The sequence below is a fragment of the Saccostrea echinata genome, unplaced genomic scaffold, assembly GCF_033153115.1.
Source record: "Saccostrea echinata isolate AGI-Se365-2 ecotype Australia unplaced genomic scaffold, CSIRO_AGI_Sech_v1 ptg000032l, whole genome shotgun sequence".
Taxonomy (NCBI): Eukaryota; Metazoa; Mollusca; class Bivalvia; order Ostreida; family Ostreidae; genus Saccostrea; species Saccostrea echinata.
Window position 1 is genome coordinate 4,981,810 of NW_026889781.1, and position 23,202 is coordinate 5,005,011.

Consider the following 23,202-nt stretch of genomic DNA (forward strand, 5'->3'; position numbering starts at 1 on the left):
GATAATATCTTTCTAAATCAAAACTGTCACATCTTTAATGTTGAGATATGGGTGAAACGAGAAGCAACTTTATTGCAACATCAATAGGATTATAACAGTTTGAGAAGCCTTTTGTTGCGTGGATTATTCAAACACACAGTGTAAATAAATTCTTTTCGTAACAATATCGGCTTTCGTAACAACTTTGTAATTTCTATTCGATAAATTTACTTGTAACTTCATTCACTAGTGCGACTGTACTAATAATTTCCAGACTTGAGAATGTTGAATACTATTCACAATACAATATTAGTTGCTTGACAAAAATTATTTCTAAAATTATCCGTATCAGAGAAAGGATTGTTTAAAACACAAACGCTTAAGGGAAAATTTTTAATTCATCCACATTTTATTTTGAATCTACTTAAGTTTACAAAACAAAACCCGTTGAGTAAAGCACCTTTCCTCAATGGATAATATATTATTCAACATTTCCTTCCGTTCTATAGCAAAGGTACCCCCTTCAAATATTTTCCTGGGAATATTTGCTATTTAGGTAAACCGGATGATTTACTAAATTGCAAATCTTTTCCCTAAAGAACAAATGCTTTATTGCAAATCACTCTCTTAAAATCTTTACCAAATTTTGCATAATGAAGTTGTATATGATTTTACTTACTATCTCAAAATTCACTCTGAGGGAGCAATTGTATAAAATGTATATATAGTGTGATATTTTCAGTTGAAAGTTAAGGAGATAGAAAATTAAAAACAAAAATTGTGATTCCTTCGAAGTTAATTTTCTGACTTTTTTTCAGAAATATTTAGCATTAAATTGTCATATTCAAACAAACGATCTTAGCAAGCAACTTACAATGAATCATGCTTAATAAAAAAAAAAAAAAAAAAAAAAAAAAAAAAAATCGGCGGCTAACAAACGCGTCATTGAATGTACTTGTAAGGCATAGTGACCAGGCCTGGAGGTTATAAAACTTTCTGAGTATGTACTCAGTGCTCAAACTCCGTACTCCAAAACCATACTCATGCTAAAAATTCCTCTCTAATTTGTATACAAAATTTGAGTATGAGTAAGGTTTTAGAGAACGGAGTATGAGTTTGAGCACAGAGTATGTACTCAAAAAGTTTTATAACCTCCAGGCCAGTTTTGCTCAATATAACTTTTTATTGTGAATCTATTTCTAGTTTAAACAAGGAAATTCAAAGAATCGTGGCCCTCCGCTCTTGGTGTCTTATAGTGTTACTGTCTTGTTTGTATATCCTTCAAACTTCTAGGTCAAGGTCATGAAGTCAAAATGATATACCTTCCTGAAATGTTTTGTCATAAGTAATGCACTTGTAAAACATGAAAGCCCTATCTTCTCTCATTCAAAAGTTATTACCAACTAGAGTCGAGCTCGTTGCAAAGCAGCAAGTAGGTCTTCCGTTGGAGCTGCGAGCAGGAAGAAGTGACCTTGAGTCAAGGTATTGCCATATTCTAAGGTTTTAAGCAATCTTGTAAGGGATATCAACTAACAATGTTTCACTCTGTAGTAAAAAGACGATAAAGGAATGTACGTGACCTTGAACTTGTCCAAATGACCTTACGAAAGCCATGACACACTCAAGTTATGAGCAAACCCCATCTGTGCATTACTGACTTCTTGAATTCACATATGTTCTTACAGTCCATACATCCAGTCAAAAAATCTTATCCTTAGTGACCTTGAACTTGAATTAAGGCCATGTCACGCTCTGCATGATACCTGCAATGTTTCACTAGAAAAAAGACGGTAACGAATTTATAGTTTCTCATCCAACCTCATCCAAATAACCTTTCATCAAGGTCATAACACACACTGTTCAAGAGAAATCCTAATCTGTGAGATATTGACTGGATAAGTTCAGCCATGTTCTTTCAGACCATAGATCGAGTCAAAATAATTTATTAGGTTGAACAAAATGGTTTAAGGATTCATTGTGAATGTTTTTTGTCCAGTTTGGATATTGAACAAGACGTATTTGTGAAACACTGATGCCCCAGTATTGCAGCTTATGGCAAAGGTTTAAGTTTCTCAAATCCGAATCCAACTCTAAGGTCAACGTCAAGAGATAAAAAAAATATGTTACCCAAAGAAAGATCTCGTCTCAGGGAATATAACTGTGAAAAATGAAACCGCTAGGACTTACTATTGAAAAGTATGGCAAAGGATTTTTTTTTTTTTTTTTTTTTTTTTTTGATACTCAAGTCAAAAGTTAAGGTCAAGCAAGGACAGATTAACGGTGTCAAAGGGAATGTCTTGTCAGAAGAAATAGACATTGAAATACGAAAGCCCTAGCATTAATTAATCAAAAGTTATGGAAAAGTTCAACGTTTTTTTTTTTAAAGTAGGTCAAACTCCAAGGTCATGGACAAAAGTCAGAACTCTTGGTACTCAAGGGAGGATCTTGTCACAAAAAAAAAAAAAATTATCAATTTCATTTTTATTAGTTCGCCTATGGCTATACGCCCCTAGTACTATTTACCTAATACCTTTTTATTTAACGTTTTGTATATAATTTTTATACACCATGTACTGTTATACGAAAAAAAAATAAAAATTTAAAAATAAACAATAACAATTAAGTTAAAACAAAACTTCATTTTATGCCTTTTTTTGACACATAACATGTATTGTATCACGGGACTTTCAATGAACATTACTATAGTAAAAAGTAAGGTCTGAAATAAGTGGGCGGAGGCCCCCTGATGCTACGTGCCTGCTCTTATTTGATCTGCAGTATCATGTTTACTTGATTGAATAACTCGGAGCCTCTTTTATCCTTTCGACAGCCTTTCAGTTTGACCAACTTTGCAAAATTTAACCTTTTGAACAGTTGGCGTGAGGGCTTTCATACTTCACTTCCGAAATTCTTTGTGACTAGACCTTTCCTTGGGAATAAATATTTTTGACTTTGCGACCTTCACCTTGGAGTTAACCCACTTTTTAAAAAAATTAACCTTGGCAATACCTTTTGATTGATTGATTGATTGTATGTTGTTTTACGTCCCATTCGAGAATTTTTCATTCATATAGAGAGGTCACCATATACCGGTGAAGGGCTTCAAATTTTGACCTTTTCTCGGCACTAAGGGCCATTGAGCAGTGAGGGATCTTTATCGTGCCAACGCCTGCCGTGACACGGGACCTCGGTTTTTAAGGTCTCATCCGAAGGACCGGCAACTTTCACTTCAAAGTGCCGAGCGGTGTATTCCTTGTGACAGGTGTATTCCTTGTTACAACGCCGTTCACTTGACCTTGACCTTGAAGTTTGACGTACTTTTAAAACACTTTAAAAGTTTTGACTTTTTACCTTTGACATAAGAGTTTGACCTACCTTTGAAGCATTTTAATCTTGTCCATAACTCTTCCACGGTTGGTGTTAGGGTTTTCATATTTTTACATGTGTGTGTGTGTTTTTCTTTTTCGTGACAAAACCCTCCCTTGAGTACCAACAGTTTTGACTTTTGTCCTTGAGGTTTGACCTACTTTAAAAAAAAACAAAAAACAAAAAACCGTTGGTCTTTTCCATAACTCTTGATTAATTAATGCTAGGGCTTTCGTATTTCAACGTCTATTTCTTGTGACAAGACATTTCCTTTAACACCGTTAATCTGTCCTTGACCTTAACTTTTGACTTGAGCATCAAAAATAAAATGACCTTTGCCATACTTTTCAACAGTTAACAATAATATTTCATGAAACTTCATAATCATAATATTTTTATATAGAGCTCTTCTTTTCCAAAAGGATTAAAAGGTCTAAAAATGGCCATGTCCACTGACCCTCTTAATTTATAGCTCATTAAAGGACTTTAATTAACATACATTTTTTTCTGTATACATTGTAACATTATGTTTTAAGAGTTTTATCAAACTAAAATCAAAAAAAAATTTTGTCATTAACGGGTATTATCTTTTAAAACATTAAGCAATCACGAGATTTGGACAAGACATAGAATGAAGTTGAAAATAAATTGAATAATTGACATCACTTTTTGATTATGTAGCCTAGTGCAGCTAACCTTTCTTCTTCACTACGGCTTATATTTCTGTGAGCAGAGATAAAGTAGAGCATGAACTAGATCCCTCTGTATATCTGTTTTCTAGAATTAAGTTATGCAATGTTAAGGCTGCCCGAAGCTTTAAATGTGTTCAAAATTTATTATTACATTTCGAGGTCGATTTTGTATTCAATTTGCATAGTTTGTATCTCTGTATAAAGAGTTCTCTCGGCTATATATCAACACAATTATTTTAATATCACATGACTTCGTTGATCACGTGACGGTCATTTATGATTTTTTCAAGTGTATCATATAAATTGCTTCGGTGCAGCCGATTAACAAAATTATTATAAACTTTGTTATATAAATCAATTCATCGTATTCTTGTGTACACGAAATGTGCTTGGGTAAAGTCGTAGTACTACTTGGGTGCAAAAAATTTCACGAGAAGTTCAACTCACCGACAATTTGGGTATTTTTTGCACTCAATATCGTACTCTGTTTTAAAACAAAGCCATCACACATTTTTCCCAAGCAAGATCCAGTTGGAGAACAAACTCCTCTTACAGATTTGCACAAAAGATATTAAACTAATCCTCATTAATCGCCAGCGCCAGACTCTTTTATACACACATCATAAATTCTCTCTCTAACCATCTGTTTAATACAGAGTACATTTCAAAAGTCTATTTTTCGTAAGTATTTTGAATACGCTGAATTTAGATCAATAGAAGTTAAGCGAAGTGTTTTAAAATATTCGGACATATAAGAATTAAAAATACAATTAAAACACAACAATTCGAAAAGCGTTTAGGCATTTTACAAGCTATTCTAAATAAGGTATAAAGTTTATGCCACTCTCTCTTCGGTATTCTAAGGGAAACCTTAGCTTTCCTGCATGGGTTCCAGAAGATATGCTTGAATTTCATTTGGTTTTTAAGATATATGAAAATATATATATATAAAAATAATTTGATTTGAACATAAAAAGTTATATATTGAAGCATAAATGGATTGGATGTTAAGTCAATATGTTACTTACCTGAATATCAAGAATTTCTTCCTTTGAAAGTGAATGAGGGTATAAGTTGGATTACAAAATGAATTAAAATCATGTTCCTTTAAAATGCAATTGTAATTACGAACCTTATAAAAAAAGAATACATAGTTGTAATTTTTTCCACACGGAATTATAATATATTGTTCATGTGGTCTTTCTGATTTTTTACCATTCCTAGTTGAGGAAATTAAATGTCAGCAAACTAAAAGTGTTTCAATTATTTAATTTACGTAGTGATTTAAACTAGGAATACTCATAATGCACTTAAGGACAGATGATACAAACAAAAAAGGGATGTCTGGATATGTATATTTTTTTTTTACTTTTTTGGTTGTAAATGATTAGAATGATAAATTTCTAAAATATTAAGAAATTGTAAACTTTCTACGATGCTTAAAATTCCACCTTTCTGCAACCACCCTTGTTAATCTATACAACATTTTGTCACTTAAAATCCAGTTATTGTGAAACTTTGAATGCAAACTAAAAATCTATGCTGTTAAACTTATTCATATTTTACTTATATAAACATGATATAAGTTGTTATTTTCAACATTTTTGATAAAAGTTTGTTTGTGTCATCTGTCCTTAAGATAACACACAAAATACTACCTGTAGAATTTAAAGTCAAGTTCCTTTATTTGAAATGTAAATGTAATAAAAAGCCTTTGAAACATGCTTTCTTGGCAGCAACTATTACATACTGATCAAGTAATTTAATCCGTATCTCACTTTCTAACTAATGGTGGTCGCGTTTTTTTTTTTCCAGTAAATTTTGTATCCGTGATTTAAATGCCCATTTTATGTTTTATATCCATTTTGAAATGTTTTAAGCTTCTTTACTGACCGTTCATTGAGCATGGGCTATAGTTCAAAGGAGAAGAAAAATAATTACTTAAGAGATTGGAAGATTGCATTTACAGCTGGATCTTCTTTTTACCGAAAGTAGTAAACTTTCTCTACGGTACACCATAACGGTCTTAGTCGATATGAATTACTTTGCTCAATTGTTTCATTTTTACATTTTATAAAGATTGCAATTCCTCCTTTAGATTCATTTCCCTAAGAAAAATAAGTTATAAGGTCATATATAAAAAATAAGCCCAATTTCAACCTTTGTCAGTCTTACAATACGAGTTAAACATCCAGTAAGATTTAGAAATAAGTACATGAAAAAGCAGAAAGTATATGCTAATTGCAAACAAGTTTAAACCCATATTATGTTCTGTCTCTGAAGATACAGTTTTTGTTAACTCCTTGTTTTTTTTCTGACTTAGTAAACAACTACAAAAAAAAAAAATCCCTACCGAATTTTAATCTATAGAATTAATAACGTACCTCTGCTGAATAAATTCTAAAGCCAATTGTGTGTCAATCAAGCCACAAATAGAAATGCGCCTCTTTGAACATATAAAATATCAGACGATATAACAAGGTTTTAACATTGATTTAAAACTGAAAATTCAAAATTCAAAATAAATAAATAAATAAAATGGAGGCCTCAAAAGAGGAAAAACACGATCCATTCTACAACAGTTTTTCACAAATATATGGTATTTTTGCATCACAATTCGCATCGTTCCAGAACCCAGATCTTAAGAGTTGTACACAATGTTCTTTTCCTAAATAGCCGTTTGGTTCATAAGGGTACCAGTTTGTATAAAGCAGGCTGTTTTTATCTCGGCTCCAGAGGATTAAACGGTCTGTTTCAAGGTCATTAGCCCCAATCCAAGCAGGGCAGGAGAAATCATCAATACAGGGACCTAGAATTTAAACATGTGAAGAACAAAAAATTGTAAAACATTCGTCTTAAACGTTATAAAATAATTCAAACACAATGTTACATGTAGCATCGATTTTATGAATTTTGTGAAATATCATTCCGTATTGTAAATATGTTCGAAATGTGACATCTAATTAAAGGAACCATGTTATATTTAGAGAGCTAAAACTCTCAGACAGTAATATTTTCCTCACTTCATAGTATCAGAGAATAATACGGAAGCGCTGGAGGGACATTGACTTACTTCTTAGGTGTTTTGACTTAGTTCTTATGACTCAATTGTTAATTCTTGTTATTTTTTTATTATCACATATTTCATTAACGCCAAAAACGCGGAGGCTACGTGTAGTTTCAGAAAGAAGGAAGGAATATTTTGCCTTTGATTTTTTACTAATGGCTAGATAAAATAGTAGTTATGTTCAAGTGTTCAATCATTATGCACACTGGAAATTACATATAAGAATTAAGTAATAACTATTAATAATTAACAAGAAATAACAAATAAGAATGAACAAATAACAATTAAGTTATAACAACTAAGTTACAAGATATAACGGATAAGAATTAAGTAATCACAAATGTATTGGACGTCAAACTACAATTAATCAATCAAAAACCACAGTTAAACTAGGACTAAAACATATTATTTTAATACTAAACGTATGCCAAGCTGCAAGTTTTCCATAGCTACATTACACTTAGTTATAACCAGCAACAAAAAAGTCATATCAAATAAGTCACAACAAATAAGCTATAAGAAATAAGTCATAACAAGTAAGTCAGTGTTCCTCCAGGACTTCCGTAGAATAAAGTAGGAATTTGAAGGAAAAAAATGTATGCAGTTATTTGATTAGTTTCAGCTATTGCCCGTTTCCAAATAAACATTTATCATACATGATGTCTGCATGATATCTGCATGTAAATTTCCTACATAGCTAGGCAGTGAAATCAAATACATGAATCTTTATAATTAAAAAACTTACTACTATTAATAATTTGTAGGAAAGTCTCTTTTAGAAAGTCATTTTCTTTTTCTTCATTTACCTCTACCAAATAAGCGTCTTCGCTCTCACACACTTCCTGAAAAAATTATCCCTTTTATGAATCGAAATCAATTCGAATTCATTTTATTATAGCTGATGTTACATGCACTTAAAAAAAAGTCAGATGTACAGATATATGTTTTTATTTGTAATATTTTCTTTTACTTACATATCTTTTCGAAAACAGAATATGATTCATAGCAATATACCCCTCACTCCTGCATATTGGGTTTATATTTCCCGGTTGATTCGATACTCAAGAATAAGTTCCACGTACATAAAATTTATAAAACGAGGCAAGCTATTGGCAAACAAGTTAATGAAACAAGGATATCAAGTTTCGTTTAAAGTCATCATTTCGCAAGTTGTATGGTCGATACAATGACCTTGTCAGCAAATATAATCTATCATTGACAGATATGTTTTTCATACTAATTGTTAGGTCATTATTTGAACACTGAATTATCTACGGATATTTCCGTTGACCCGATCATGACAATGAACACACGGCGGATAGTCAACAGGGTATGCTTACTCCTCCATGGCACCTGATCTCACCTCTGATGTTTTGTAGAGCTCCGTGTTTGCTCTGCTCCCGATTTGTATTGTTTCAAAGGACTTTTAAGCTTGATTACTGTTCGTTATCTCTATATTTCATTACGTTAATATCTTACTATTGAATGAAACATATTATAAGAAAAATCTAAAAGTTCAGCTTTGAGGGAAAAAATAAATTGCCAAGTACAAATTATCAAATTACGTTTGATCTATACAAGATTTTAATTAAACATTTTGCACCTAAATTCATAATGAATAACAAATTTTTAAAGTGTCCCATTTCATACATAACATTTTGCTTTTTATGAATATTTAATCAATGTTTCTTCTAAAAGATAATCATTTTCTAGCATGAAATTACACAGTAGTCAATTTTTCCAACCGTATCATATAATGTTGCCTAGATGAATAATTTAAAACAATATTTGGTGTAGAAAAAGAACTTTGCGATATTTAATTTCAGTCTTCGTATCAAAACTTCATTACAGTTACTGTATTATAATTTACTGTACATATATTTATATAATAGTGTTGTGCTTTGCATGCACTTTGACTAAATAGTAGTAAGGGTTTGACACATGGTGCTCGAGCCGCAGATGAGTGCACTATATGTCAAACCCTGACTTCTTTTTAGGCATATTACATGCAAAGCAGAACACAATTGTTATTATTATGCTGACTGTTTTATGAAAACAACAATTTAAATGAACTCCCGTGTGCAGAGGTATAAAAGCATTGACAAAATTTAATTACGTTCCTTTACTAATCTTTATGCGATCAAGCGTTTTCAATATTCCCTTGACTCAGTTTGTGTATTGATCTTTAAACTGTAATAACAATTAGTACAAAAGTTGGTTGAATATTTTGTTTCATTTAATTTCCATTGTTTCATCACCCCTTACATGGATAGCTGTTTTGGTCTCAAACATTTAAGTATACCCCTATTATGACTTCACGTTGTGCTACATGTACGTCATAATTTTTTAATGTTTCATGCAGTTAAGTAAATGCATAATGAACAAATAGTTTCAAAGTATTTTAGTTGAGTAAGGGCGGGGGGGGGGGGGGGGTTACATGAATCTATTTTAGAAAAAAAAAAATATTTTGTTTATTTTTTAAGTGTCGAATACGTATATGAAACTACGTTTATTTACAGAATGTAGATAACGGCATCTGAGGCGCAATTGGTAGCGCTTCAGACTTACAATAGCGGGGTCGTGAGTTCGCTCCCCGGCGTGAGCGCTGTCGGATTTTCATTAGAAAAAGAATCTGTTCACTGTTTCGGCATAGTACGCTTACGCTATACATGTATAAATCCTTTAAACTCTGTGCGAAAATAGTTGGGGATTTATAATATAGAGACAAAGTGACAGGAGGAATAATTATAATAAATTATATTTAACAACAGTGTATATTTCCGTAAATATTTGAATTAACTACAGAACTTTGACATTTTGCTAATTTAGTTTGCTTGAAAATTTTGAATCCTTTTAAGACATTTGATATGATATGAATCTTTACTTTAAAATATTTCTTGGGGAATTACAGCAACTTCATTAATTATGAGGAAAAAATGAAAATTCAATTTGAATAACAAATTAATATTTTCAGAAAATATAAAATAAATCGATTTGAATATTGGAATTAAAGAAATATAATAATTTGAATTTCATAGTAAAAATAACTCGATTTATTACTGCTAAAACCTTGGTATAAAGTTGTAAAAAAGTTTGACACTTTTATTAACTGAGTCTTTCACTTTCTATGAGAAAAAAAATCATCTTGATACCTCTTAAGACCATTGTGACCACTAGTTTATCATAAAATTTTTTTTAGACTAGATGAAATTTCGCACAAGCGCGGGCCGGAGACTTGAATTTCTACCACTACCGACAGAAAAATTCCAAAAATATATATTGTAGTTTCTACTGACAGCCTACAGCTTATAGCAGGAATAATACTTTGTTCAAAATCCCGCATTTAGCTTTGGAGCAGAAGTGGATGTACGTCACCCTCCCCCCCCCCCCTTTTGTAAAAACTTGAAAATAACATTTTCATTAATTGACGTTTATTGTGAAACCTGTTATACTATGTTATGGATATTGTACTTCAGGTGCTCTTATTTCATTTCCGTCAAGGATAAAAGCAGCGAATATGCACATTTTAATGATAAATTGATTCCCCCCCCCCAAAAAAAAAAAAAAATTAGCTTTTAACGCCCTTTGAATAGGCCGAGTATTTGATACAAAAGACTGATTCAGAAAGAAAATAATTGAAATGTATTGATTACAGCACAAATTTTTAATAATTAATTCTATTTGAACGATACCTTATTCATTAATTTTCTCTTTTTCATGCAAGCAAATTTATTACGAAGTAGTACAAATAGTACTTCGGGTTCGTTGCCACTATGTTCTCAGTGAGGAACATACAAATTTACCGATAGGAAAATCTATACTAATAGTCTTCCGATATATAAATATATTCACAACTTATAGAGTTATCAATGATTTACCACTATTTCAATGACTATTCACACAAAAGCTTTTTTTTATGTTCATGCAGCTATAATCGCCTCTTTTTTTATTTTTAAATAAAATAATTTTCTGACATATTCACAAAGTATCACAACTGAAAAATCCAAAATATAACCTAAAACTAGCCTTTAAAAAAATTCACACTCTCTCAGAGAGTTGTAATACTTTGTGAATGTGTCATAAAAATATTTTATTTAAAAAAAAGTCAAAGAACTCTTGGTGTACGGAACACGGGGGGTTGGGGGGGGGGGGGATCCCGTCCTCAAGCACCTGTGCATTGAATGACGAAAATAGTTTGCACATTGCCCTTTTTAATCGGTTATCACAACTTATTTCTTTTACATCATTTAAATCAAGTTTTGATTGAATGAATAATTCAGTGATGACGTTAAACGATTGCTTGTGGTCAGTTTCATTAAAAAATGCCAGTAACTTAGATCCGCCAACCGGAAACGCCACTGTACTCACGTGTTTATTCCATGGTTGTTATAGAAATTGAAAGTAGACTTTTAATTTAATGTGCGATACTTACTATGCGAGAGAAATTTGAATATAGTTTACGAACATCATCTTGTATCTAGTGTATTCTTAGAGTAGTAAGTAAGAACTCTGGTGCACCCGTTTCGGAGTTTATTTGCAAAATTCATTAATTTATAAGCATAGAATTTTGAATTTTAGATAAAGATAATAATTGTGATGCAAGCGTTCCTTCTGAAACAAAACGATAGGTTGCCACTTGTATGTTACAATAAGTCGATACAATGTACATTTTCTCAATATTTTGACCCAAAGTCAAATATGCATAGAACAGTTGCAAACATTAAAAAAATTAACCTTAATTTTTTTTTTTAATTTGCCTTTGCACGAATCCACAATTTTGAAGAAAAAAAATCTTGAGCAGTTCACCGTTTTTAATACCTTCCCGAGAAATAATTACGAATGAATACACTATGGTGTCACTTTTGAAAATTACTAATTTCTTGTGTTTTAAATGTTCACTATTCATATACACGAAATTATAAATGTAGCAATGAACCCCAGTAGCCGAACCGTAAAATCATCAAATTTCGTGTTGGTTTAATTTCAGTTGTTTTCTTGGTATTAAGAGAGCCACGTATAATTCCCCAAGAAATGTTACAATTTTATTTTGCTTTTTCAACCACAAAATAAAATCCCCTGGAACCAATACTTTTCCCCTAAAACCACGAAAATTTGATCCCACGATATCACGTGTCTTCACGGTATTTTAGGGTTCATTGATTATAACAAGATGTCATATAGGGTGTTGCATGTCACCATGCTAAATATTGTAAACACCTACAATTATTCACGAAATATTTCATATCTATAAGATTTTTGACTGAATAAATTAGCGAGTAAAAGAAGGTAGCCTAGCTCACAGATTATTTATTAATTAATTAATTAATTTATTTATTTATTTATTTATTTATTATTTATTTAGACCTCTATTTATTTTGTTTTTGTTTTTTGGTTGGTTTTTTATGTTTGATTTTTGATTTTTTTTTTTTTTTTTTTTTTTTTTTTTTTTGAAAAAAAAAAAAAATATATATATATATATATATATATATATATATATATATATATATATATATATATATATATATATATATATATATATATATATATACGCAAGTTGATTCAAGTTGATTCAAAAAATATCTCAAAAAATATTTCATTCAGTTATCAAATTATACTGGAAGACACATCGGAAAAATATATGTTTTGCATTTTTTCAAAAGCATAATTAAAGCTAAAGTACATCATTACTTATACTAGTGGAATACTAAAAGAAAGTAGAACAAAAAGTAGACATAAAATCTAATACTTTGACTGAAAGATATTGTTTTTCCTTCTCTTTTCTATTTTTTTTTTTAACTTTTTAAGCCTTTTGCTTTGAATAATGCAATATATTACTAGACTAGTATTTACGTACCTTGGCATAATGCCATGAAACATCTTCGCCCTTGAAATAACAATGACCTTCAAATTCAATCCAATCTTGAGGACAGACTGTAATTGTAGAACAAAACAATATGTATTGCTTTTGAAATTACGTTTATTTAATTTTTGCATCTATTGATTGATTGAGTGTATGTATGCTGTTTTACGTCCCGTTAGAGATTTTTTCACTCATATAGAGACGTCACCATATACCTTTGAACCTTCATTCTACGCTAAAAGGACAAACTCAGTGTATAACACATGAAAAAAAATATATTGTTTCAAATATCAAAATGAACATCATAATTCTTTAGAGGACAAATCAGTGGACCTGAAAAAGAAGAATTGTCCACAAATCTGATATCGTTAACTTTTTACACCAATATCAATATGCCATTGATTTTAAGGTACATATAGTGTTACGGAAGTTAACGCTTGAACAAGTCTTATTATTTTTAAATAAAGCTGAATTTGACCTAATTTTTGTTTTTTGATGTTCGGTTTAGAACGCTGACGTATAATTCTTGAAGTCTCGCAGGAATCCGATATCAAGTTAAAAATTCGGTAAAAATATCGTTACGGAAATTAATCAGTATGGAAGTTAACTTCCAGCAATTTAAGTTGAAATTCTCGGCAATAATTAAAATTAAAGTTTGTTTAAGATGTTAAACAAAAGTATGAAGCATTTCGCTCCCAAAATAATAAATATGTTTATACCTTAAATGCAAAAATATTCCCGAATTACCGTTATGGATGTTATTTTTTAAGAGAGACAATTGTTTTTGTCTAATTCAATTTGTTATGTCGAAAATGTAATGGTCAAATTTACCTGAGTCGCAACTAGAATCGATGATATTAGGTTCCATGGTCACTTTCAGATATTTTTTCAGTTCTTTTTGAAATCTGCATTCTGTGCGTTCAATTTAAAACAAAATCGTTCAGAAGTTAATTGATTTTCATCGACATGCTATGATTTCTTATGAAAGAAAATTCATGCATTTTTTTGCAAGAAGTGGTTTGTTTTCTTTTTATTTAGGAAAAAAAAATTTTTTTAACAATCGTTGCAATCTATTTCGAACGCTTATACGGGTGAAAATTTCATCTTGAAATTTGTAAATGAATGAAGCAACATTAAGATTTGCAGTGGAATATGTTTTTCAACATTACATTGTGTTCATATTAAAACTTTATATACATGCATAATATATATTGGTAAGTATTTACAAAAACCATGTATGTATGTTAAGTCTTAGAGTTGAAATCGATCTTTGAAATTATAGTTAAGATATTACAACGGTAAATACGTAAGCGACATAAAATATTCTTAATTGGGCATGTTTTTGGTAGAATGACTATGCTACCTATTTTTTATTGTCTAAGGACAGGCGCAGCCATGATTGGAACACACGACCTTCCGATCACGGAGCGCTCTACTGACGGCCTTGCATCTATTGAAACAAGATGCTAAAGGAAGAGGAATTTACTTTTTAAAAAAAAAATAAAAAAAAAAAAAAAAGATTGCTATGGATTTACAATTCATTAAAGCTAAAAAAAAAAAATATATCGATATGTTGATTGTTATTCAATTGAAATCTGTTCCAATTTTCAAAAATTTCATAAAAAATCAAATTATTAAATGATATTTTAAGGTAGTAAAGTAAAAATATAAGGGAAATAACTATAGCTCACTGTAGATTATATTGGTATACCTCGCTCTGTGTGAAGAAAAAGTCAAGACTTTATCTATTCGAACACCCAACTTTCCACCCAAAGTTAATGAAATAGTTTATAATAATATAGTGAAAAATAAAAATAAACATCTACAAACAGTAAACTTTTAATTAACCAGCGATACCTACGCTACTTAATCGCCATTAAACGATATGAAATCTTTGGAAACTATATATTAATAGTTTAAGTTGACAAACGAATTCAACAAATCTTTATCTTTAAGGAATCTTTACGAAATGAATATGAAAGGTGTATATATACCCTTTTCACAGATTAAATCACTCTTCCATTTTCCGTTTGACTGGCAAACAAACAGCTGTGATCCAGTTTGGTTATAATTTTCTGCACATTTAAGATGTATCCCTCTATAAATTCCAATTCCATCCCACCTGTCTACCATACTGAAACTCACATTCTTATCTGTGGGTACTCCACAGTCTGTAAGAAATTATTTGTGAACACGTTCAATAAAACTCGACTACAAGCTTCTTATTTTGGCTTCAATCTCTCCGACGGTAGAATGGTTTAAATTAAAGCTATGAAAAATTATATAGAGAAAGAAACATACCATGTTTGAAATTACTTTTATTGATTATGGCTTTTTTCTCATGACAGTACCCAATGCATGTACATTTACACACACATTTTTATTATATGAAAAGTATGCATCCTTGATAGATCTATTCATTTTGTGTCTTTCTTAAAGAGATATCATGGTAGGGTTTTTTTATTACATGAATTCAGGAATTGATATTAAACAGCATCGGTAAAAAATTAAAATTCATGAAATAGATCTTTACAAATGATTATTGTTTTTTTTTTTATTTATTGATATATTGATAAGATCTTTCTTTTTTAGCTATTAAATTTTATTCCTTAAATAATTCATCATCTATCCATCCATCTGTAAAACAAACTGAAGTTCTTACCTGTCAAAATGCATTTAAATTCCTGAAATGAAAGCTGATCGCATTTCTCGTTTTCAGTGCAGTTTGCATTTGAACACGGACCAATAAGTTCCTATGGAAAAATTGACAAGCAATGTCAAATTTTGTCGCTGCACAGTTTCAAATATTTGAATAACTCATACAAACGTTCTTTTTCTTTTTATCAATGTTGCATTTGAAAAGTGAAACTGAGATGCGTATCAGAAACCTTATCGAGCAATATCACTTAATTTAAAGTAAAAATAAAGTGATAATAAAAGGCAATATTAAAGTTATTCTTGAGGTAATTCCCTAACAAAAAATACTATATTTAACTATAGTTTACTATAGTTAACTATAGTGATAACTTAGACACTTTGATTTACTATAGTGACAACTTTGACACTTTGATTTACTAAAGTGATAACTATGAAAACTTTGATTTACTATAATGATCACTATGAAAACTTTGATTTACTATAGTGATCACTTTGAAAACTTTGATTTACTATAGTGATCACTTTGACACTATAGTGATCACTTTGAAAACTTTGATTTACTATAGTGATAACTTTGACACTTTTATTTACTATAGTAAACTATAGTTAACTATAGTATTTTTTTTTGTTAGAGAAGATTTATCAGTTTAGAAAAAAACAACAACACAAAAACGGCTTTATTAAATTGTTTGTAATCAGGAAGGTGTGCCTGGCTAATATATTGTCTATAAGTTTTTCAAAGGAATTATTTGTGTGTATTTTCTGTATATTCATAATATTTTTATTCCACAAGTAAAATAATTAATAAACAAATAAATCAATAAAAAAAAAAAAACACTTTGCCAATGGTTTTGGTATGAAGTTTGTTCCTTTTTTAACGTGAATGTTAAATATGAAGGCTCAAATTCTATATGCTGCTTAATAAGTTTAGTTATCGGGGGATACATGATTCAAAATAATCTAAACAAATCTAAAGCTAAATGATCATCTTCTCGAGCTACATGAACTACATAATACAATTTATTTTCACTATAAAATAAATCAAATTATTATCATTATTATAGCAATTTAAACATACCTAGTTCACTTTTACCCAATAAAATTGCGGGAAATATTTTTCTGTACCTAGGCATTATGTCGTCATATATTTTAACTTACATTACGTTACGTTGTAGTACAACGGTTGTAAACATATTTCACAAATCAGCTGTGTTTGCAGGACTCTTGTCAGAAAACACTAAAACACGCTTGGAAAAAGTCAACTTATTGTAAAAATAATTCAACCTCGACAGACTTCCACCAAGGCGGAACCTCAGTCTTCAAAAGAAAAACAAGAAAATTTTCGGAAAAGCAAGACTACCAGGGGAAAAGCCAAAAGTTTCCTCAGAACCCACTCAGGAAGTGGCCTCATCAGTTTTGGAGCTAATCTTGCCCGAATTAAAACAGACTATACAGTCGACAAGACAGAAGCCTGGTATCTACACGAGTTGAAACAGTAACACCAGAACACTCTGGACCTTCAAGCAGTGCAGTGGCCGCAAGTGATGAAACTGAACGGACTGATGTCATAATGAACCATAAACAGCCGGTGGCAAAAAAAGATACTAATTTAGTTCCTGTACGTATGGAATCGAGCAATTTAGAGTCATGTTTAGAATTTAAAAATGCAATAACAAGCGTTGACGATTAAGTATGCATGTACATCAATCTACAAAACAAAAAAATGTTAAAGGTGAATTTATTGAATGCACAGTTTACTTGATAGACATCCAGTCAGCGATCAAAAAGAGAACAAAATAGTTTCAAATAATGGTCAGTTGTCTGTCAAACCAGCTAGTCAAATCAAGATTCTCGACATTCATACATGGTAATTAGACTCATTTTTTATTTTCATGAGTATATACTTAAGAGCTCATTCGGACCAAGCACAGCAGTTGCTTAAGTATATGGCAAATGTTAAAGCCGCTGCTAGTCGGTCAACAGGATTTGGTTGGAGAGAATATGGCAATTTCGTCTTAAGAAAGCAAGAAATGCTTGTATTCCTTAGAATAAAATTGACCAAGAATTGTGGTGGCTTGTATACATAAATTCAGTGCTCCTAGACAACTTACACCCCATTAATAAGCTTGTTTTGATTATAATAACAAATGTTTTTGTGTTCGTCCTTATTATCAATATAGTCACAGTTGTTTGAAGTGTTCTGGTAAGCACCCTGCAACAAAGTGTCAGTAAACATATAAAAATGCAAACAAATCTCTAATGTCTAACAATGACAAGACCTCTCCTCGTGTTTTTCCTCGTTTTTGAAAACAAACACAGTCATCAAATTATCAGAAAACCAGGAACAACACCTATTAATGTAAATAATATGATTTCTTTCCTTGATATGTATCCTACAATTTCAGATGCTAACGAATTAAGAGAAGCTTTAAAATCAAATATTCAGGTCATCGTTTTCCATCAGCATGTACCAATTTAGTATCAATTCTGTAACATCCAACGAAGTGAAGCAAAGAATAGACAAATAAATTGCATTAGCTCGAGTCGCAGTTCCTTTTGTTCAAGTACCCTTGCAAAATTTTAGAATATAACGTATAGGTATCGTTGCTAAAAAAAAGTCGGAGTCGGAACCTAATACATCATTTATCATTTCCCGAAGGATATAGTGTCAACGATTTTATCGATCCTGATTATTGAACGGTCCATTACACACCTTGATGAAGTTTTAATTAGACATGATTGCATCATTAGGTAAAAACTCCCTTCTTGCAAAAATGGATGTCAAGTCAGCATTTCGTTTATTACCAGTACATCCTTCTATCATGAACTATTAGGTTTTAGATTCAATAACAAGTTTTATTATGATATTTGTTTATCTATGGGTTGTTCTGCAAGTTGTGCCCTTTTTGGAAAAAAATTGCCCATTTTTTACAGTAAAAAAAAAAACAGGCATAGAAACGATAAAGTATTATCTAGAGGATTTTATTTTCACTGCTAGAGATTTCAAAGCATGTAAATTATTAATGACAAACTTTCAGAATACTTGTCATGAATTTGGAATTCCGCTAGCAGAGGAAAAAGCTGTTGGTCCGAAGCATTCGTTACTTTTTCTCGGTATAGAAATTGAGACAGAAAAAATGGTTGTAAGTATACCAGAGGAAAAAAAAACATTGAACTTAAGAAAACTATTGAAAAAAATTTGGGAAAATCTTAAATGAGATTAAATGACAGTCCTTAGTAGGTTCTCCGAATTTCGGCGCTAAAGCCATCCCCGCAGCTCGAGCCTTTAATCGTCTTTTTTGCGATGCCATGTGTGGTATTAAACATTCGTCTCATTTTACAAGGGTTAATGCTGGTATGAAAAGCAAACTACAGGTTTGATTAAGTTTCCTCAAACAATTCAACGGTACCTTCAATTTTTTTAGAAATTGATTGGCTTTCAAATTTTGAGCTTCGCTTATACATGTACACAGACAGCGCAGGTAATGCACAACTTGGCTGCGGCGTTTATTAGTCCCTTATCGGTGAAACCAGAGGGGACTATAGGTTTCCTCTGAGTCTGTCCGTCCGTCTGTCTGTCTGTCTGTCCCTCTGTCTGTCTGTCAGTCTGTCCCACTTGGTTTTCCGCACTTTTTTCCTAAACGCTGGCAGGTATTGAGCTGATTTTTGGTATGTGAGTGTATCTTGATGAGTTACAGATCAAGTTTGCGTTTCGTTCCGCTTCATTGATTTTTGACGGAATTACGACCTCTTCAATTTTTAAAGGTTTTCCGCAATTTTCTTCTAAACGCTTGCAAATATTGAGCTGATTTTTGGATGTGACTTTACCTTGATGAGTTATAGATCAAGTTTGCATTTCGTTCCTCTTTATTGATTTTTGACGAAATTATGGTTTTTTCAATTTTTAAGAGGAACCAGATTACACTTGCCGGTAGGGGACTAGTATTGCTAATGCAATACTCTCAGAATGCTTGTTTCTATTGCCCCTAACAGGAAACTACAGTACTCAAATAGTTTAAAGATATTTTCTACTTTCAGGAATGTCTACGGTTTAGATGATATTTGGGGTCCTCCTCTCTCTCACTTGTGAATATTTATCGCTTACTTGTCCCTTCATGATTTAGCGTACAGCACAATATTATCTTATTTATCTGGTATAAGTTTTAAATGCAAGCTGACAGGTACCACTGACTAGACACAATACTTTCTAGTTAGAAAACTATTAGAGGGTATAAAACGCTCCTGTAAATCAGTTGACCGTCGTTTACCAAATATCGAAAACATTTTGAAAAAGCTCATACCGAGTTCGTCTAGTGTGTTCCTCTAATTTTGAAACATACCTATTTTGCTCTGCCTTTTCATTAGCATGTAGCGTACCATGCCTTTTTGAGAGTCGGCTAAGGTGGTATGGGACACTTCTCCTACATACTTATTTACCCAAAATAGGAGGATTTGAAATACCCCCACCTTTCAGTATGTTAAATTGTAATTCTAAAATGATTTTTTTTCTTAATATATAATTCTTTTTTTCAAAAGCTTAACATTATAGGCAGGAGTTTGCCAATAAGTGCATATAAAAACAAAAAAGACATAAAATATGTTTTAGTATTTTTTTTTTAATTTTCAACACAAAATATTTTTCCCAGATCTTCATGGTGCTACAGTAAAAATGTTAAATCTTAAAATCTTGCAGTCAAAAGAATTAAAAGTTTTATGAGCACATTGTTTGTTGTAAAAAATGGTTTTTTATCAGTTATCTGGAGATATCTTGGGATTCTAGCAGCTAGATTATTTGTTAAGGATTGGGTTCATCTTTCTGAACTTGGTAATGACATACTATTATACAATTTAAAGTAAATTGCAACAAGTCTGCTCTCTCAGTGGCGGACGTAGGTGCCAGTCAATGTAAGCGTCGCTCATCCTTCAATATTATTGGCGGTGGTTGTTCTCCCATTGCTTGAACAACCATGTGGCGATATTTCGCGACGCTTTTGGCTTTTATAGATTTGATAGCATTATTAGTCCCCTACCGGTGAAACTGGAAGGGACTATAGGTATCCTCTGAGTCTGTCCGTCCGTCTGTCTGTCTGTCTGTCCGTCCGTCTGTTTGTCCGTCTGTCTGTCTGTCCGTCTGTCCCTCTGTCTGTCTGTCAGTCTGTCCCACTTGGTTTTCCGCACTTTTCTTCTAAACGCTTGCAGATATTGAGCTGAATTTTGGTATGTGAGTGTATCTTGATGAGTTACAGATCAAGTCTGCATTTTGTTCCGCTTCAATTATTTTTGATGGAATTACGACCTTCTCAATTTTTCAGGGTTTTCCGCACTTTTTTTCTAAACGCTTGCAGATATTGAGCTGATTTTTTGTATGTGACTTTACCTTGATGTGTTATAGATCAAGTTTGCATTTCGTTCCTCTTCATTGATTTTTGACGGAATTAAGGCATTTTCAATTTTTAACGGAAACCAGATTACACTTGCCAGTAGGGGACTAGTATTGCTAATGCAATACTCTCAGAATGCTTGTTATACAGAGTATCTGTTCCCAGTACCAGTATAATTTTGTTTATCTTTCTCAATCATGAAGCCAATAATGTATAATGATCATGTCATAATGTATAATGTCATCATGTATAATGATGAAATGCATAATGTATGTATAATGAATAGTGTTTAATGATAGATGCCACAATGAATAATGATGAAATGCATAATGTATGGATAATGAATAGTGTTTAATGATAGATGCCACGATGTATAATGATGAAATGCAGAATGTATGCATAATGAATAATGTATAATGATGGATGCATAATGTTTGAATAATGAATAATGTATGATGATATTAGGGCTCCTCATTGGACAGTGGTTGAAACTAGTAACCCTCAAATGATGATGTGGCATAATGTTTAATGTAATGCATAATCTAATGCTTAATGTAATGCATATTTGATTTTAGGGCAAGCCAATTTATCATCCGGCAGCCCTAAGGCCGTGGCCTCGTTCGCCAACAACAAAAATAAATCTTATTTAACTTTACATGTGCCTTCACTGTCTATAATAATAAGATTTCCGCTTTTCATGTGAAATGTTGCGTCATCACCTCAGATTTTTTTTAATGAAAGTGGGAAATATTATATTATATTAAGCAATTGGTATTAAAAACATTTTAGAATGCAATTAGCGTAAAAGCGCTGTAATAAAGATCATAAAAGATATGAGGATAAATCACATACGGATATGTATTCCCGATGTTTTCTCATTCAAATAAAGAGGGTGATACATTTTAACTTCGTTATCTCGAACATTGATATCTCGGCGATATGTCGAAATGATCTGGCAATTCCAACCACTTTTTCTTGATGATTTTTACCCTCAACATCTCAAACTCTTGGATACATGTAGCTCGAGATAACGAGGTTTGACTGTACTCTTTTCCTACCCTTATGCAGTAAAGCATGCCTATAAAGCGAAGTGCCAGGCGCGAACAATTTTAATGTGTTATAAACGTAATACCTAATATTCGATAGTTCATATGATACTTTTTTAAATTGCAGGTTTTGAGGATCATTACATTGCAAGTTGAATTCATTATAATCGTATTATATGAAACCGTGTTTTACTGTAGAAAATCTTACATTGTCCCAATCCTCTATGTCGCTGTAGATCCAACCAGCATCTTGTACATACATTAACGATGATGTGTTCCTGCTCTCATAGTTAATTTCACAATAATGTGCTCCTTGATAATAACTTATAGACTTGCATCTCTTTCTCCTCAGACATTCTTCCACACAATCCAAAATACTGTAATCTGTGAAGGAGTCTATCATCCTTCTGTCAAGTCTATAACCATACTGCAGTTTCGAATAGCTAATCGTAAGACTGCCACAACAACATAATAAATTATCCAACAATATCACTAATCTGTAAATAGTTTTACGAAGGGAACGGAAATGCATATCGATTTCCGGTGTGTTTCCTGATCGTTCTCCAGCTTCCTTTTTTTCTGAAAAGAAATGATCGTTCTATTTGATGATTTCACCCTTAAAAAGACAGATATCGTGTCAAAATGCAGATAGAGACATTATCAAGGTTTAAAAGATTTCAATAAAGAAAACATTTTTTTCACGGTTGGATTGTATCAATAGAGAGGTTAAAACACTACTTGTATTATTTTTTTTCTTACCTTGAGCATGCACAACTACATTATCCCATAGTCAGTGAAACTCAAAGCAGTTTACGCTGTATGATAACAGTTCTAGTCCAATGCAGAATAATTTTATTGATAGTTGATGTTGTTACCTACTTTAAGCCAAATGCATCGAATTAAAGACTCAAAGCGTGACAAATAAACTGGAAAGTCAATGTCTAAATTATGTATATTTCATATTAGGGTAATAAAAGTTCAAAAACCTATTATTTTTTAATTATTCATGCGTACAAAATATTTTTACAATAGGCTGTCATCTTTTGTTTAAATTCATAAGTACATTTAGTCAATCCTAAGTGCCCGCTAGAGTATACTTTTATTTTCAAAGCTGAGAGCAATGGATCCTCCTCACAATAAATATCGGTCGAAC

At 31.6% G+C, this 23,202-nt stretch overlaps 1 protein-coding gene across 1 annotated transcript; it reads right to left on the reverse strand.

Moving 5' to 3' along the window:
• Positions 1-6,610: 6,610 nt before the first annotated feature.
• LOC133197967 (lymphocyte antigen 75-like) lies at positions 6,611-22,600 on the reverse strand. Its single transcript, XM_061334129.1, has 6 exons — positions 22,258-22,600; positions 15,627-15,717; positions 14,959-15,135; positions 12,959-13,035; positions 7,850-7,946; positions 6,611-6,846 (listed from the first exon to the last, which is right to left on the reverse strand). The coding sequence occupies exons 1-6, from the start codon at positions 22,579-22,581 to the stop codon at positions 6,611-6,613; spliced, it is 1,002 nt and encodes a 333-aa protein (XP_061190113.1). The 5' UTR covers positions 22,582-22,600.
• Positions 22,601-23,202: the final 602 nt, after the last annotated feature.